The sequence below is a fragment of the Hoplias malabaricus genome, chromosome 1 (assembly GCF_029633855.1).
Source record: "Hoplias malabaricus isolate fHopMal1 chromosome 1, fHopMal1.hap1, whole genome shotgun sequence".
In the NCBI taxonomy this organism is placed as follows: domain Eukaryota; kingdom Metazoa; phylum Chordata; class Actinopteri; order Characiformes; family Erythrinidae; genus Hoplias; species Hoplias malabaricus.
The window spans coordinates 31,742,452-31,758,126 of record NC_089800.1 but is presented as its reverse complement, the minus strand read 5'-3'; the positions used below and the strand labels follow the sequence as shown (position 1 = coordinate 31,758,126).

Sequence of the window (15,675 nt, the reverse complement as noted above, 5' to 3'; positions counted from 1 at the left end):
TGCACAGAACAAAGTCACAATTTACTATTCCCAGCTACTACAGGAATGAAGGGCATTTATCAGATGCATAACCTTTACTGTAGATAAATTGGATGATCAGTTCTGGTGGAGCTCTTTCACTTAGGTTCACAAGTTCGGTTTCAGGAGTTTTATACCCATCTGACCCACATTTGGCATTGACATGGTGACTTAAAGCTCATGTGCAGCTGCTCTGGAGTATCCCATTTCGTTCTGAGCTCTTCTATAGAAACTGCTTTTTTAAAACTCAAGGGACAATATCCCACTGACAACTCAGGTGATCCTTCTTAAGAACTCACTCGTCTTTCAGGGATCCTTTCTTGTTGCTTTCCTCTTCGTCCTCCTCCTCGCACTCCTCGTCCTCCTGTGTGCCGTGAAGGTATGGGTTCAGAGGAGGAGGCCGCCAAAAAGAGCCATTCTTAAATAACCTAAAGTCCTCCGTCTTCCACTTCGTAGGAGAATCTCCCTGTGGAGGATATATCAGGCCAATGTTCAGTTTCAAAACACACTGCAATCATAGATCTAAACATCTCAGTTCTTTGCTGATTACTCACCTGTAATATGGAATATAACTTCCAACGGTAATACACATGAGCTGGACTCTGATTTTCAAATAAAAACCTGTTGAATGAACAAACATTGTTAGATTTATTCACAGACATATGTTTAAAAACATAAAATTAAACCAATTAAATGTATTAAAACCTAAACAATAATCAAGCTTCATTGCCTCACACAGCTATAAATAGCATAAAAGTACTAAGGGCAGCCGTGGCCTTAAGGGTAATAAAGTGGGCTTTGGGCTGAAAGGTCGCTGGTTTGAGATCCTGGACCGGTAAAGAAAAAAAATATTTAAATAAATGTAAAAAAAAATAAAAGGAAAAAAAAAATTAAAAAACAAAGGGAGGGGGGGGGGGTTGGAGTGTAGGAACTACAGTGTCTCCTCCCTCAATAACCACGGCTGATACGTAATATCTCTCTGGATCAACAGGAATATAGGGCGGTGGCTAAACGACTGTAAGAGTGAAAGAGGTGTGCTCCTGGAGTTTTTGGTGACCACCGTAATAACACATTCATCAAAAAAGGAATTTGAGCAGCATCCTCCAACATAGAACCCGACTTGCCTATATAAAGGATTGTTGATTTCTCTGTTCATGATCATGGCCTCAAACATGGGTCCCTCACGCACCACAAACTCGATCATTCGGTGGATGAGAGAGAGCAAATTCCTACAAGAAAAACACAGTTAAAGCGAAACAGATTCAGAGGCATCACCAGGAGCCACACCACAAGCACTGCTAGAACTACGACATCACCTCAAAGAACCTAGCACTTAACAGCTTACTGCCCCTGGCACACACATAAGAGTTACGATCACAGGTCAATGTTTACTGTGGAGAGATTACGGAGCAGGTTGGAAAGAGTTTAATCCATTTAGGTAAGGTTTAAAACTGTCGGGCAGTCTAGGAATGAGCAAAAAATTTAAGTGCTTGGGTTGAAAAGTAATAAAAATCACAGCCATAGCTTTGCTCTGCATATTGTGTAGTAAATGTCTTCGAGTCTTTTGATAAAAGTCAAAGCCTAGTGACATTTCTTTAAGCTTGAGACAATGGAAAAATGTGGATGGGGAGTAAGAGAGAACAAGAGAGAGAGATATTGAGAGAGAGGGAGATAGAGAGAAGAAAAACCATATTATAATATATTACTGCTATACTGCCACTTAAGGGTGTTAGGGACAGTAATGTGTATTTGTTTGGACAAGCCCCCCCCCATTTTTTGAGGGGGGTCTTAAAATGTACTGTAACACAGATCACAAAGTATTGGAGCCGATCATACCAATGTCAGGCAATCATTCTGTATACTTTCCCCAATCCGTCCTGTGACGCTTTTCTGGTCCCTCGCTGCTGCAGACAGTTCAACTTGTGCTGCTCACCAAGGCCAAGGTCAAAGGTCACTGAGACTACGGGGATTGGGTGGTGTTTTTGGTTTTGTTTTTTTTTGTTTTGAGCCATGCTACTGAGGCAGTTGGAGTGAGCAATAGCCAGAGGCATGATCCGTTTCAAACCTTGCCTTGTCCTAATAAATCTACCAATGGAAGAACGAGTGAAAGTGCAGCACATGCCTCTCAGTGCACTCTATCCACACAGTAGGGCTGTCATAATTAATTTGTTAAAGCAGTTTTAAAGCCCCCAGCCCAACTCTCTTTTCAGTTCCTAAAGTAAATGTAGTGCCTAAGATAAAAAAAACACAATGTCTTGTGTTTTAGGCACATCCACATGCATCTAGATTGGTTTTTGGAAATGTTCCTAAACAAATTGTCATTGTCAGACGAAAACAGCAACTTTACAAGAGAAGGTAGAACCTTCCTAACTTCCAATAGAAGTTAAAGTAAATAGATTTTATTCCAAGTAATTCTATAACAGTTATCATTCGTCCTGAAATTTTCACACCGCGTGAAAGGCAGTTGCTGTGTTCCAATGATGTAATAAGCTAGGAATTAACAAAAATGGTGATACATGTTTTTGATTGAGCAGCAACAATATAAAAACAGCTGCATTATCATTCCAGTTTAGTATGGACCAATAGTACCACTTAAAGACAAGGAAGCATAAGAGAAACAGTGGTTTAATCCCAAATCATTCCATACTCCCTATGCAGTGCACTACACAAGTCATGAAACTGCTGAATGTAGATATTAACAGTGCATTACATATTTCTAACATATCATTTATATTTATTCATATTGTCGCTGTCCAACTAAAAATCTGTATTTCCATGTTTTTGGATGTTTACATTTATGTAATTCACTATAAAAAGAATAAGGAACTATCTTAATTTCAAACAGAAACAGGCACTCTGTTTCACTTAAGCATTTTCGAAAAGCTTCGTTTTGGATGTACACATGAAAACAGAGACAACAGAGTTTAAAAAAAAAAAATCTCCAAAAAACTGTTTTCAGTGACTTACCACACAGTTTTAATAAAATGTCTGGATCTTTGTGGACAGAAACTTAAGGCTTCTGCGCCAAACCTACAGCGTAGGCAATGCATTGATGCAAACTCTACAGCAAATCTTGAGGTGCACCTCTCCAGAAAAGTAACTACGCATTGTTTCGACGCAGACTGCTACCACCGTGATTCATCAGTACGTAAGATAAATAAAAATTGTGAACAAAGGAATAATACAGACAACACAGAAAAAGAAAAGATTAAATACTCGCAACAAGGAGCGACCACACAGGGAAAAAATGCTGGCTCTGTATTGGTTTCTTTGCTGGATCCTAATGTGAACTATGCTCTGTCCCAAACATCAGCCATTAGCTGTAACTCTATATCACCACACGCCTTCATTCAGTACGCACATATCTATAAATATGCAATTAATCCCTGCCTCTATCTCCACCCACACCTCCGCCTCTCGTTGGTGCTTTGGTGGTATTGGTTTCTTAAGTCTGACCTGTGAGGCCCTGTCTATCTGAACTCATGTGCTGGAACTCCTCAGTTTTGAAGTGAAAATGCTCAACCATGCGGCATGACCGACCACATATTTGGTCATGAACCTGTTTCTCAATCTATAATAAAAAAGTGTAGATTATTATTATTATTGACTTATTTACATACATGTTAATGATGATGAGTAAAATCCATAGTGACAGCCCTATTAAACATTAATACAGAAACAGGACAGTATGAAAACAGATGTACTTTAACAGATGCACTGTTAAAGCAAATGACAATAACAAAAGAATATATATTTAGCTAGTTTTAATTTTAGCAACGAAGGAGTTTTAATGAAAATGTGGTGCAGAAAGTTTGTGAAAACGTGAGAGAGAGAGAATGTGTCGGGTTAGTGTGTGTGTGTGTGTGTGTGTGTGTACACGCGCGTGTTTGTCTCATGCATGGCCTCAACTGTTGCTCACCCAAACCAGGCTCCAGTAGCATGGAGATATCCAATGAAGCAAACTAGAGAGATGTTCTCTACATTTCATATGAATTTGGAAAAAAAGAAAAACATGTACCTTTCTGTTGGGATAACCACTTTGACTATGGCTTGCGACAGAGTCTGGATATGAAGTCACATCAGATAATAAACATAGAATATATGTGAGTATTGTTAAAAAGAAACAGGCATAATAACTATATGCAACAAACTCCTACAACAACAAAAAAACGTGATCTACGGTGGTCAGTTTTAAAACTTCTGAACTAACTCTTCACGTGTACAAAAAGATAAAAGCTGCACTAGAAATATACATTCTACATCTATATGAATGTATATAAATGCTAACAGTCCTCTCTAACAACATCAGAACATTCAAACAAAAGCAAGACATCATTTAAAAAGGACTGAGAGTATTAAAATGGTGGTTTTCATTCTTAAACACTTACCGGTAGCTTTGTACAATATTTAATCTAATCTACAGCTGAACTGACGTAATTAAACCTGCTGAAATTAGCCATGTTCCTCATAGCTGGCTTAATTAGTTGAAACTACTTATTAAAGCTTATATGATGGACAGTTTGGACAGGATTTTTCACAGTGATGAGGAATGGAACCAGGCGGCCTCCTCTAAAAGTTACAGAAAGTAAATGGTGGGGGACACAAGGCTGATGTCTGGCCATAGTTTGGAGAAGGTTGTGGTGTTTAAATCCAGTCCTGGTGGAGAGGAACATGCAGGACACTGAGGGACACACTGAGTTGATATGTTCACTGCTCTCCATCATCGTCAAAACTCCATAGAGACTCTGTAGACCATGGAGGCACTGGTGGAGGTGGAAAGGGAATAAAATGCTGGTTGTGTATTTTCAGCTTCCATTCACCACCACTGGAAAGAAATCCATGTTTCCCCACCATTTTCACTTTTTTATGCTTCAAACACTGAATTATGGGGTTAGGTTTTATTTAAGGTGAAACTATTTTTGACAGAGTTAAGGTCATAGCCTGAGTTACAGAATAATACAAATGAACAAAAATGTCACCCTTTAACAATCACACATCTCCTCAACAGTAAATCTTGAGTAAAAATGGGAAAAGTCTATGTTGCTCTACCAGGAGCATGAGAGATGTTCTGCTCCAACAAACAAGAGGCAGGCTGAGAACACTGTTCCTTAATGATAAGGCTCATATTGTCTACTGTATTTAAATGCATTTACGATAACAGGATCATCTCCAGTTTAGGATCATACATGAGCAACATGATTAACCTTAGAAAATTGTATGATTATTCATTCATGCATTGTCTGGAAGCGCTTATCCAGTTCAGGTCTTGAGGCTACCCACAAGGCAGGAACACACCCTGGAAGCGGTGCCAGTCCTGCATAGAGCAAGACACACATTCACTCATATTTAAGGACACTTGAGTCGCCAATCCACCTACCAACTTGTGATTTTGGACTGTGGGAGGAAACCCATGTGGACAAGGGGGAACACACCAAACTTGTCAGACAGCAGGGCTCTTGTGTGATTACATTGGATTAATTATTTTTTAATTGTTTTACACCCCTATCAATTATTATTAATTCCTAATATTACCAGTAACTCTGCAGCTATAAATCCATCAACGAGATTAAAGTTGTTCAGTCTCAAACTGCTTTCACTTGAGCTCTCGGCCAGGACAAGACAAGTTTCTTCCATTCATATTTATGCACAATTAATGTGAGCAGACTATGAGGAACACGGCCTTGTTCTACGATACAAACAGCTTCCACATGCTCTTCCCTGAACTACCTGAGCAGCAGTAAGTAAGAGCAGTGTTTGTGTCCCGTGTTTTTTACAAAGTTACCTTCTCAAACTCCTCCTTGTTCTTGGGCGGAGGGGGCATGGGGGCGTTGGGGTTCTTCAGGCGCTCTCGGGGCTGAGCGTTGAAGGGCAGGCCCGAGGGTGGGGGGGGCAGGGTGTGCTCCATCATAGAGGGGGGGATGTAAATGGGGTGAGGAGGGATCGGGACGCCTTTGCCCCAGCCCAGTTTCATTTCAAAGTTCATTATCATTTTTCCTGAAATGCAAAAATTAGACTGCTAATAAATACTACTACTGAAATATGATTATTTAGAATATAAAACATTATAATAAAATATAAGCTACATGTTCCAGAAACTGTTAATGCAGAACCATCAGTAAATCATTGATCAATTCTAAATGAACCACACCTAATAGTGAATTTACGAAGATAAAATGATCAGTTATTAATTTATTAATCATAATTTATTAATATTTGAAATAAAAGAATTGACACTTCTTATTTGACTTTGAAAAGTAGGGGTAAACAGGTGCAGACAGAAAACGCAGCTGTTTGTAAACCTGTTCATAGTTGTGACATCACAACCACAATTCATTAAAAACCAGGGCCAGGGCCAGGACCAGGAGGTAAACACTAAAAACATGTTTTTAACCTTTTTAAAAAGAGGCAAGAAAAAAGTAGCTTGGCCACAATGCAATCCTTTAAACAAAGAAGATACAGTGCCATACCATTCAAGTGTTTAAGTGCTCGTTCTGCATCTTTCCTCGTCATAAACGCGACAAATCCACAGTTCCTCTCCCGCGCTCTCTCCTCATCTGTCCTTGGCCACATGATTTTCACGCTGGCCAGAGGACCGTAACGGCCGAACTCCTGACACAGCATCTCCTCGTTCATCTGCCATCACAGATAAAAATATTATATCAGACAAAACTAGGCTTTGTAAGTGTAATAAGTGAAAACAATGCTATTATTGAGTAGTACTTTAATTTTCAACTTAAAAATTTGGTCTGTGCAAAAATAAATGTACACTTTTTACATGTTCTACTACACAAAAATAAGTGACATATTTGTGGTCTATTGTGATATAATTTCTTAAAAATAAATAAAACCTGAGGATTGATATTTCCTAAGTAGAGGTTTGTGGTTGATGGATCTCCAACATCGTGCGAGCCTGGAGCAGAGTCATCCAGAACTGAAAAACCAAACAGAACATCACCAGCTGATCAACTCACAGATGTAAACAGTGTTTAATTTATCTTATAACACAGCATACACAGCCAAATGCTGAGAGATTGCATTATACAGTATATAAAGCAAATTTACCACTGGACGGACGGTTTCTTCGTGAAGAACCATCCGCTAAAAGAAGCAGAAAAGCAGTGAGACATTTGTTTCCATTATAAAACATACTGCTTTACAGGGTCCCAGTTGCAAATTAAGGATTATTTCTATCTGATATAACAACAAATAAAACCCTTTTCACACTGAACTAGTACTGGGCAAGTAGGGCTGGACAATAATTCAATATCAATATATATCACAATATAAAATGTTTTAACAACACTGGTATGATTTTTTAAACAAATTTTCAATATTTCAATATACATTTTTACAGCATCTTTCACTGAATGACAGTCTTTACAGGGCACTGCCCATAATTTTAAAGTTAGTTTAAAATATACCAATAATAACCAAGCCAAAATGTTATTTGATTATGTCATGTCATGTTGCTTTCAGTTCTTGGCAGTTTTTTCATGGCTTTTTAATTGATCATATCGATGTAAGAATTATATCGTTTCAACCGAAATATCAAAAGAAATATATTGTGATAGAAATTTTGGCCGTATCGCCCAGCTCTAGGTACATAACGATCATTAAGCTAACTACAATAACATTAATACAGAGGTTAAATTTAAAGCAAAAAGCAAGCAATGCAACTCAGCTCTTAGGTTCTAGATACAAGGGGATGTAATGATATGTAAATGATGATACATAAAAATATTTAAGCTGTGACCAATAAGAGAGAAGATTTAAAGCACCATGTTTGTGGAGCTTGTGTCAGTGTTAGGTAATGGAAAATTAAACTGCAGAACACAAAATACATGTTAAATAAAACTGATGTACCAAATCAAATCTAAACATTGACAATATAATATTGATCAAACGTGTCAGTATTGACAGAATTCCCTTATGCCATTTGTCCGTTTAGATATCAGTTGTAACAACTGCACTGTATCATAAACAAAGCTTATCACAGTGGCCAAAAGATTTAAATAAAATATCTTTCTGCATCTCAAACAGATAAAAATGAACCTGTGAAATATACACAATATACACGCTGAATTGTTTTGAAAATATCTGCATTTAATTCAATCAGAACAAATAAATTATGCTCTTTGTTATGGAATATAAATCATGTGATGCAGTTATTCATGACAATGATAAAACACTTGTAACCCTTTACTATAAGTCATCGTTCCAAAGGTTATGACACCCACATTAACAGCTATAAAAACTTATGCAACTCATCTTTAAGTACAGATGCATATTTAATTGCATTTAGCATTTACCCACATTACACCACAAATAACTTGAAATTCCCTCTGGGATCAATAGATACGAATAAGAAATACCTTTATTGTCATTGTACACATACAATGAGATTCAGTGTGCTCTCCTCAGTAATTCCATTACAAAAATAAAGCAAATATTTTAAGATTTATAAATTTGTTGCATGTCGCTACAAATTAGTAACATGCAACAACCTCTTGATATGCATTTGCACAGTGTTGTGCATCTTTGGAAAGACAATTTCTAAAAGATAAATCGTCCAGAACATGTACAATTATCCACATTTCCATACAGCAGGGTTAGGATTTTGTGTCTTCTGCTGCTGCTTCTTTTAACAAACTAAAGTTATTTTAACTTTAAAAAGAAATTATCTCTTTATTTCATTAAAGATGAATTGTTTATAGTATAAAATATTTAAAAACCCTGAAATGTACACAGTATATATAAAATATTTTGTGGGTTTAGACAGATAATTCCTATTTAATTTCTCATGACGACCTGTGACTTATCGACTATGTGGAAGAGATAACTATATACACTATGCTGAGAGTACCCTGTCTTTATCTGCAAAATGTGATCATTTAAAATCTCAGTTTTAAATAATGCACTTACTCGATCTTCTCCCCTCCAAGGCTGCGACTGGCTCAAATCGACTGACTCTTCCCTTTAGCCGGTGACGTTCATCACGTTCCTCCTGGATTCTACAGAAAAACAAACACAGTTCATCTCAAAACTTTAGACCCTTTCTGTTTTAAGTCTTATGGTAACCAACTAAAATCCAGACATCAGGTATTTACCCCTGGAAACCACTAGGGATGCACAGATAACCAATAAGTGCCACCTTGGGGTAGCCAATACTGATAATAATAACCGATCATTTTATCTTCACAAATGCACATTGAATTAAAGCAAAACTAATTCTTTTTATCATGGGATATCACAGGACAACACTTTTCTTCTGTTTTTGTATATTTTAAATTTATATTTAAATGTATTTTATGTGGTTTATTTAAACTTTATCAAATATTTACTGATGGTTCCACATGAATGAATTTCTAGAGGGGTGATAATTAGTGCAGGAGAGCAAGTGAGAGGGTGATGGACAGAAAGTGTGTTGTTTAACCTGCTGTGTGTGTGTGCGTGCGTCTGCGTTATTTACCCCGCTATCTGAGGGTCAATGACTAGATATAGAATGAATAGAGAAAGAGCATAGAGTATAAACAGAGAAAGTGAGAACAGAGAAGAAAGAGAACAGAGCACAAACAGCTAAAAAACAGTTTCTGTTCCTCGGTGTGAACAGCGAGAGGCTCGTTATCATTTAAAGGAACAGGCACTAAAAGCAGGCATTCTGAATAGGGCTTTTAAAACAGGGTGTGACTTATTCCTTGTGGTATTTTGACCAACACAGAACACATTTTATAAAAGATCCCAAAACTGTAAAAAGAGGGAGAATATTTGTCCTTTAAATCATGCAGCGGTTACATATTGATGTTTAACTAAGGAAATATCTGTCAAAATCTGGTTTGGAAGACTGGATTACAATAGAATACTCACTGTTTTAGTTCCTCTTTGAAAAGCTCAAGATTGCTCTTTTTCTTTTCTTTCTCTCCTTTCTTTGCAGCCTTGGCACAATCAAACACAAAAGGTATTACAGATTTTCAAAAGCAGGATGTATGTAGATATACACACAATCATGCATTAAGGGTGTCAAATTTATAGTGCTTGTGTTTTAAAATGTAGAACATCTTTTGGTGTCAAACTTCGGCAAGTAAAATGACTGCAATTAACTAAAGAGCATAATGCTATTTTTCAGTATTCACAATTTTTGACACCCCTAATTAATTGCATATAAATTCAAAACAGCACAAAATATAATGTCTTACGTTCCGTTTGTCTAAAGCAAGGAACTGTGGGGGAGTTTCCAGTGGTAAAAAACTTTTGGCCTCCAGAACTTTGGATTTGGGTTTGTAGAGTTTTCCTTTCTTTTCGTCAGCTGCCGCTTCATCTGAAAAAAGGATAAACGCATCAGAGCATAAACAAAACAGTAAAAGAGACAGAAAAAGGGTAGAAAGACAGACAGAGACACAGACACAGATTTAGAAATTTGCCTTTGGCCAACTGTGGCATTATGTACAATATATACCCAGATATGTATGGACCACCCTTTATACTGAGAGAATTAAACTACTGTAAGGTTGTCTCAGGATGGTCCGAAGAAGCCAAAGCTCACCATGCTCAATAACAAAGATGAGAGGGGTGTAAAACCTCAGTTTTGGGCTGTGTTGTTACTGCATTCTCTGGAGTGATGGTGTTCCAACCAATACCTTTGTGATAATTTACCGCAGAGTGCAGACCTCCCAACATCAGTTCCTGACTTCACTAACATTTACAAGGCAGAATACCATCAAATCCTCACAGTGACATCTAACACATAGCTTTGCTACAAAAGCAGAGACTGAGAAACAAGTTCCTAAATGACATCCTTCATTTCAGAGGAAATACTGAAACAGAAAGCGTACACACACTTCTGGCCGTAGCGCACAATATCAGAACAGTGATATCGGAGGTTCCAGAGTTTTTTCTCAGGTGAAATATTGTAGATAAATTTATTTTCAAAAAGAGACACACAAAACAATTCACAGCCCCTGCTGGTCACGAAGGTTTACCTTTGCTGGCATTGGCGAGTCCTCCTCGGACGAAGGTCTTAACTTTGCCTTCGCCTCCTTCAAAGGCAGCCAGGAATTCCTCATAGATCTCTGCAGCTGCTTTTTCATCCTCCTGTAAACAATCAGAACAAAATACTGCTGCAATGAGGAAACAAAGACACAAAAACAAAGTGTAGCACTCTATAGTGCAGTTCTATAATTACAGACTATAGTTCCTCTGTTGCCCTGCAACAGATCTGTTACCCCATTTTCTTCAATGGTCAAGACCCCCACAGAACAAGTAACTCTAAAGGCAGAGGTATACTTCTGCACTGACTTGACGCAAGAGCCCTATGCCTCATCTGTGTCACATCTTCCTCTACACTATGTAGTACACATGTATGTATGTAGTGGCAGTGTTTCTGCTACATGTATTTTGCGGCGGCGAAAAACTATGTATTTTGCGGCCCATCAACAAGATCTGGTACGTCTCATTTTGAGGTGCATTTTATAAATTAACATTTTAAATTATAATTTCATTAACATTGTTTGAGACTTAAATATTACTTGTTCTTATAACTTAAAGGAACACTAGGAAAGATTTTTCTCCTGGGCTCCCCTACCTTGCAGAGTTTAATTCACTGCACAATCTTGAAATCAACTTGCATAGTGCAGTATCTGCAGCACTGAGCCCAGACTAGCAACGACAGAGGCTCTATTCTCCCTGTTACAGCTCAGTGAAGCATCGCAATGAATAATGAAGCTATAATTTTAAGGTAAAAATACTACCTAGTGTTTCTTTAATCAAAACTGGTTTCAGTGAAAAACAGATTGTGCTTAATCAGACAATATGAACTTGAATTTCCTCTGGGATCAATAAAGTATCTATTTATGTAAACATCTTGAAAATAGTGTAAAATATTACAAAGTTACAGCCAGAGATGTGAAATCAGGTCTGTACCAGGATCTTTAAGGCGTGGATTCTAAAGTGCTTTATGCACGCACCTTTTTCTTGAGTTCATCTTGTTCCTTTTTGCTCAGGGTTCTCTTCGCCACGGCCATCTTCCCAATACTAAAGGCTTTGAGTTTACTCTCCAACAAAGCCTACGGGGGGAAACCATAAATACAGCACTCAGAACAGGAAATGAGGGTCATTCAGATGCAGCAGAAACCCATGCTTTTATTCTCCTTCACTTTAAAACAGACAGCATCTGAAACTATCAGAATTTAATCTCTGGTCACAGTGGTGTGTTTTAGTTTTTTGTTTGTCTGTGGATTTTGTGAAGAAACTGTGATGTTTCATGTTAAATAAACATGCAATGAGACAATACGGTTGTAGGGCCACATACCAGGGCACTGTTGTAAAGTTGCTGTATAGTAAAACTATAACATGACAAATTTCTATTACACGTCTGTCTAGTAAACTGTCAAAGAAAACAACACCCCTTAAGAAAAGCCCTCCTCTTTGGTCAGCAGTTAGGAGCACACTGTACATAATGAGAAAAGGTCCGTTTTTTGTTATTTTTTAGTAAAAAACTACCAGTTATTAATCCCCAAGTTGCCATTCTCCATAAGGGTTCCTTTCAGTCAGTGATGACACTTCTCTATGCCCACTATTTGAGACTGGGGCCACAATATATAGGACACATAGGTCCCGATTACAAAGACTCAGCGGTACAAACAATAGTTTAATCACTGGTCACCACTCAGCTCGTCCACTGCAGGGGCATCTAAACACAGACTTGCCTCAGGGTAGGGGTTGGCTCTCTGTTTCTGTCACAGAAAAAAAGTAAAAATACTGAAATTCTTAATCCATGCGGGACTAAGGTGCTTTGACATACTTGAAGAACAGTAGGTAACACAGCCTGCAATTTTCTCAGGCGTGGATGGAAAGAAAATCCAGACTGAAATAAAAATCACAGAGAAGCTCCAGTACCCCAGGATATCATTTACACCATTTTAGCCCATAAATACTCTGTTCTTCTTTTTAGTCATTCCAAAGGTTTTCATTCATTCATTCATTGTCTGTAACCCTTATCCAGTGGGTCCAGAGCCTACCCAGAATAACTGGGTACAAGGCAGGAATAGACCTGTCGTGATTATCACAATCGCATGATCGTAATTATTTGAGCTAACCTAGATGATTTGCGCATATTTTATTTAAATCCCAACAAACTGAATATCAATTACGTGCATTTCTAAACAAATGGTGAGACAAATGATACGCTTTATCAGAGTATGTGTCTTATTTAAGAAACTGTAAGCATAAAAGTAAACTATGTGGCACATTGCGAGACGGTAGCACAACTCGTCAGAACAGTCGGATTTGCTATTAAACGGTGGCTGTAAAAGGTGCCCATACAACAAACCTGAGAAATCAGCTGCGGATCCAACACCACAGTTCGCTGAACTTGGGAAGACAACGGCATCAACAGATTCTTCCCAGCAGCTGGCTATTCTGGAGCCTCTTGGGCAAGTATCTCAGGCTACGTCCACACAACGGGTAAAAGTTCACCAAGTCTGATTTCGTGACTAAATCAGATTTTTTTGTTCTGCTGTTCACACTGTCTATATAATATGCCCTATATCTGACATCTGAGTTCTATGTTAAAAACATATTATTAGTTAAAGACTCTATAGAGTATTAAAACATGAACTGATTTTTCTTTCACTGCAAGCGCTAAAAGTGGCCCAAATCTGATATTAGCTGTCAGATTCAATGCAATTTGTGCTGTGCACACAGCGACATGAATGACACATCCGTGTCACGTATGAATAGGCCAATTCTGTGTGAATACTGATTCTGTAGTATTCCTTGCCTAGAATATGCCAAGCCATTAAATAACATGTTTAAGCCATAGTACATTTGATTTGAATTTTTGCTTATTTTGAGAATTTGCAAATATCATTTTCAAACATAAAACTTTAATTTAGTTAGTCAGTCCATGATGACGTGTTTTATAATAATAATATAATTTTTGTTTTTAAACTCACATTCATTTTTTTTATAGAGAAAACCTACTTAGGTCTTGAATTTCATTCCTGGATGCAACACACAACATACAGAAATGCTGCTGTATGCTTCAGTGAACTATATGGAGTGTTCCAGACTGAACACCGGGCCAATCAGAGCAGAGTTAATTTTCAAATGCCACTTTAAAAGGCACAGTACCAAAAAACACTTAAGAAATGAATAAAGAATTTGGAAATTTGTATATTTTAATAATTTTAGAAAAGTAACTCATTGCAAAATGTCAAGAAGAGAATAATACATGGGTCCTTTACACTTGCATTCACTCCATGATCATGAATTTTGAATGTGTGCTAACAAAATAATAGAAAGTGCACAAAAATCAGAAGAACAATAATGTGTTTTCTTATTTTCATTTAGACAATAATATTTAATTTTCAATGCATACAGCTGCATTTTCAGGAACTTTATTACATTTAAAGATTGCATATGACAGTTATTTATAATTAAAACTATTCTATAATACACTATCGTTAACAGTATCATTGTGATCATACATAGTATTTACTCAGTCACGTGTTCGGAGAATACAATAAAATGTACACATTTTTGGCGTTTAATCATCAATTATAAAGCTCTTAAATCACTCAAAAAAATGTGATTATCCAGAATAAATAGAAACAGTGGGGGAAACGTGGACTAACGATGAAAAACCTCAGTTACAGACCACACTCAATTTCCCTTCAACGTTAACCGCTGCAGCATTTAAGGTGGAATGGAACAATTCGCGTGGGAAAGAAGCCCATTTCAGCTGTATGTTAACATTAATCAATCGAAGTCTGTGTTTTATAACAAACCGCAGAACCTGGACATATTTCTGATTCTTCAAAACGTGACTTTTATAAAAGCTTTCGCAGTAAAATGAACGATCTTATACCGTTAGCTCCAATGCTACCTTTTGACGGTAATGTTAATGTCAATATCAAGCGCGGATTAAACCATACGGAGGCATGGGAAACAACTCAAACACCATAAAACAAAAGGTTAAACCTTTACTGAGTGAATCGCCACAAATGCAGGTTTTAAGTGTATTTTCGTGTTAAAAACGTGTTAAATTACCTTACTGCTGGCCTTCTGAGCCCCGCCTGGCGCTCTCTCCGCCATTTTCCCCAGCAATAACACAGCGCCGTGCAGCGTTCAACAGCAGCAGGAGTTCAAACTCACTCACTCACTCACTCTCACACACAAGTAAATTATTTAATTCACTCTAAACTGACATTATCCTTATTCAGATACAAAATTAGGCATTTGCCATTTGCCAAACTCTAATGGAAGACTGAAACTCACAAAAGAATGCTGAAAATGTATTTTAAAAAATAGGTATTATTTCAGCCAAAATGTATTTATATCTGTTAAAGATGGTAAGTTTTCTAAGTACAAAAAGAAAGGTGTGGTGTGTAAACTCCCTGAAGCTTTTCTTTAAAGCTTTATTTTAAAAGGACAAAAGAAAAAATTCCAAAGCTGTCTCTGAACCAGGCAGTACGGTGACGCAGCAGGTAGTGTCACGCAGTCACACAGCTCCAGGGGCCTGGAGGTTGTGGGTTCTATGCCTGCTCCGGGTGACTGTGAGGAGTTGGTGTGTTCTCCCTGTGTCCGCATGGGTTTCCTCCGGGTGCTCCGGCTTCCTCTCACAGTCCAAAAACACATGTTGGTAGGTGTCCGTAGGTGTGA

The 15,675-nt window shown here is 37.7% G+C and overlaps 1 protein-coding gene across 2 annotated transcripts in view; it reads right to left on the bottom strand.

The window, feature by feature from the left end:
• The window catches only part of u2surp (U2 snRNP-associated SURP domain containing), a 32,850-nt gene extending 17,682 nt beyond the window's left edge, over positions 1 to 15,168 (bottom strand). The window contains exons 1-14 of one of the 2 annotated variants that reach the window (XM_066662383.1): positions 15,064 to 15,168; positions 11,979 to 12,077; positions 10,995 to 11,106; positions 10,212 to 10,333; positions 9,883 to 9,950; positions 8,941 to 9,029; positions 7,081 to 7,116; positions 6,867 to 6,949; positions 6,486 to 6,651; positions 5,801 to 6,012; positions 4,037 to 4,080; positions 1,143 to 1,247; positions 573 to 639; positions 318 to 484 (exon numbers count right to left, since the gene is read on the bottom strand). In XM_066662383.1, the coding sequence (XP_066518480.1) occupies positions 318 to 484; positions 573 to 639; positions 1,143 to 1,247; positions 4,037 to 4,080; positions 5,801 to 6,012; positions 6,486 to 6,651; positions 6,867 to 6,949; positions 7,081 to 7,116; positions 8,941 to 9,029; positions 9,883 to 9,950; positions 10,212 to 10,333; positions 10,995 to 11,106; positions 11,979 to 12,077; positions 15,064 to 15,108 (1,415 nt within the window). In that variant the 5' untranslated portion in view covers positions 15,109 to 15,168. Of the gene's footprint in view, positions 1 to 317; positions 485 to 572; positions 640 to 1,142; positions 1,248 to 4,036; positions 4,081 to 5,800; positions 6,013 to 6,485; positions 6,652 to 6,866; positions 6,950 to 7,080; positions 7,117 to 8,940; positions 9,030 to 9,882; positions 9,951 to 10,211; positions 10,334 to 10,994; positions 11,107 to 11,978; positions 12,078 to 13,342; positions 13,447 to 15,063 lie in introns of those variants that run through there. The other variant, XM_066662382.1, reaches the window with a different exon arrangement.
• Positions 15,169 to 15,675: the final 507 nt, after the last annotated feature.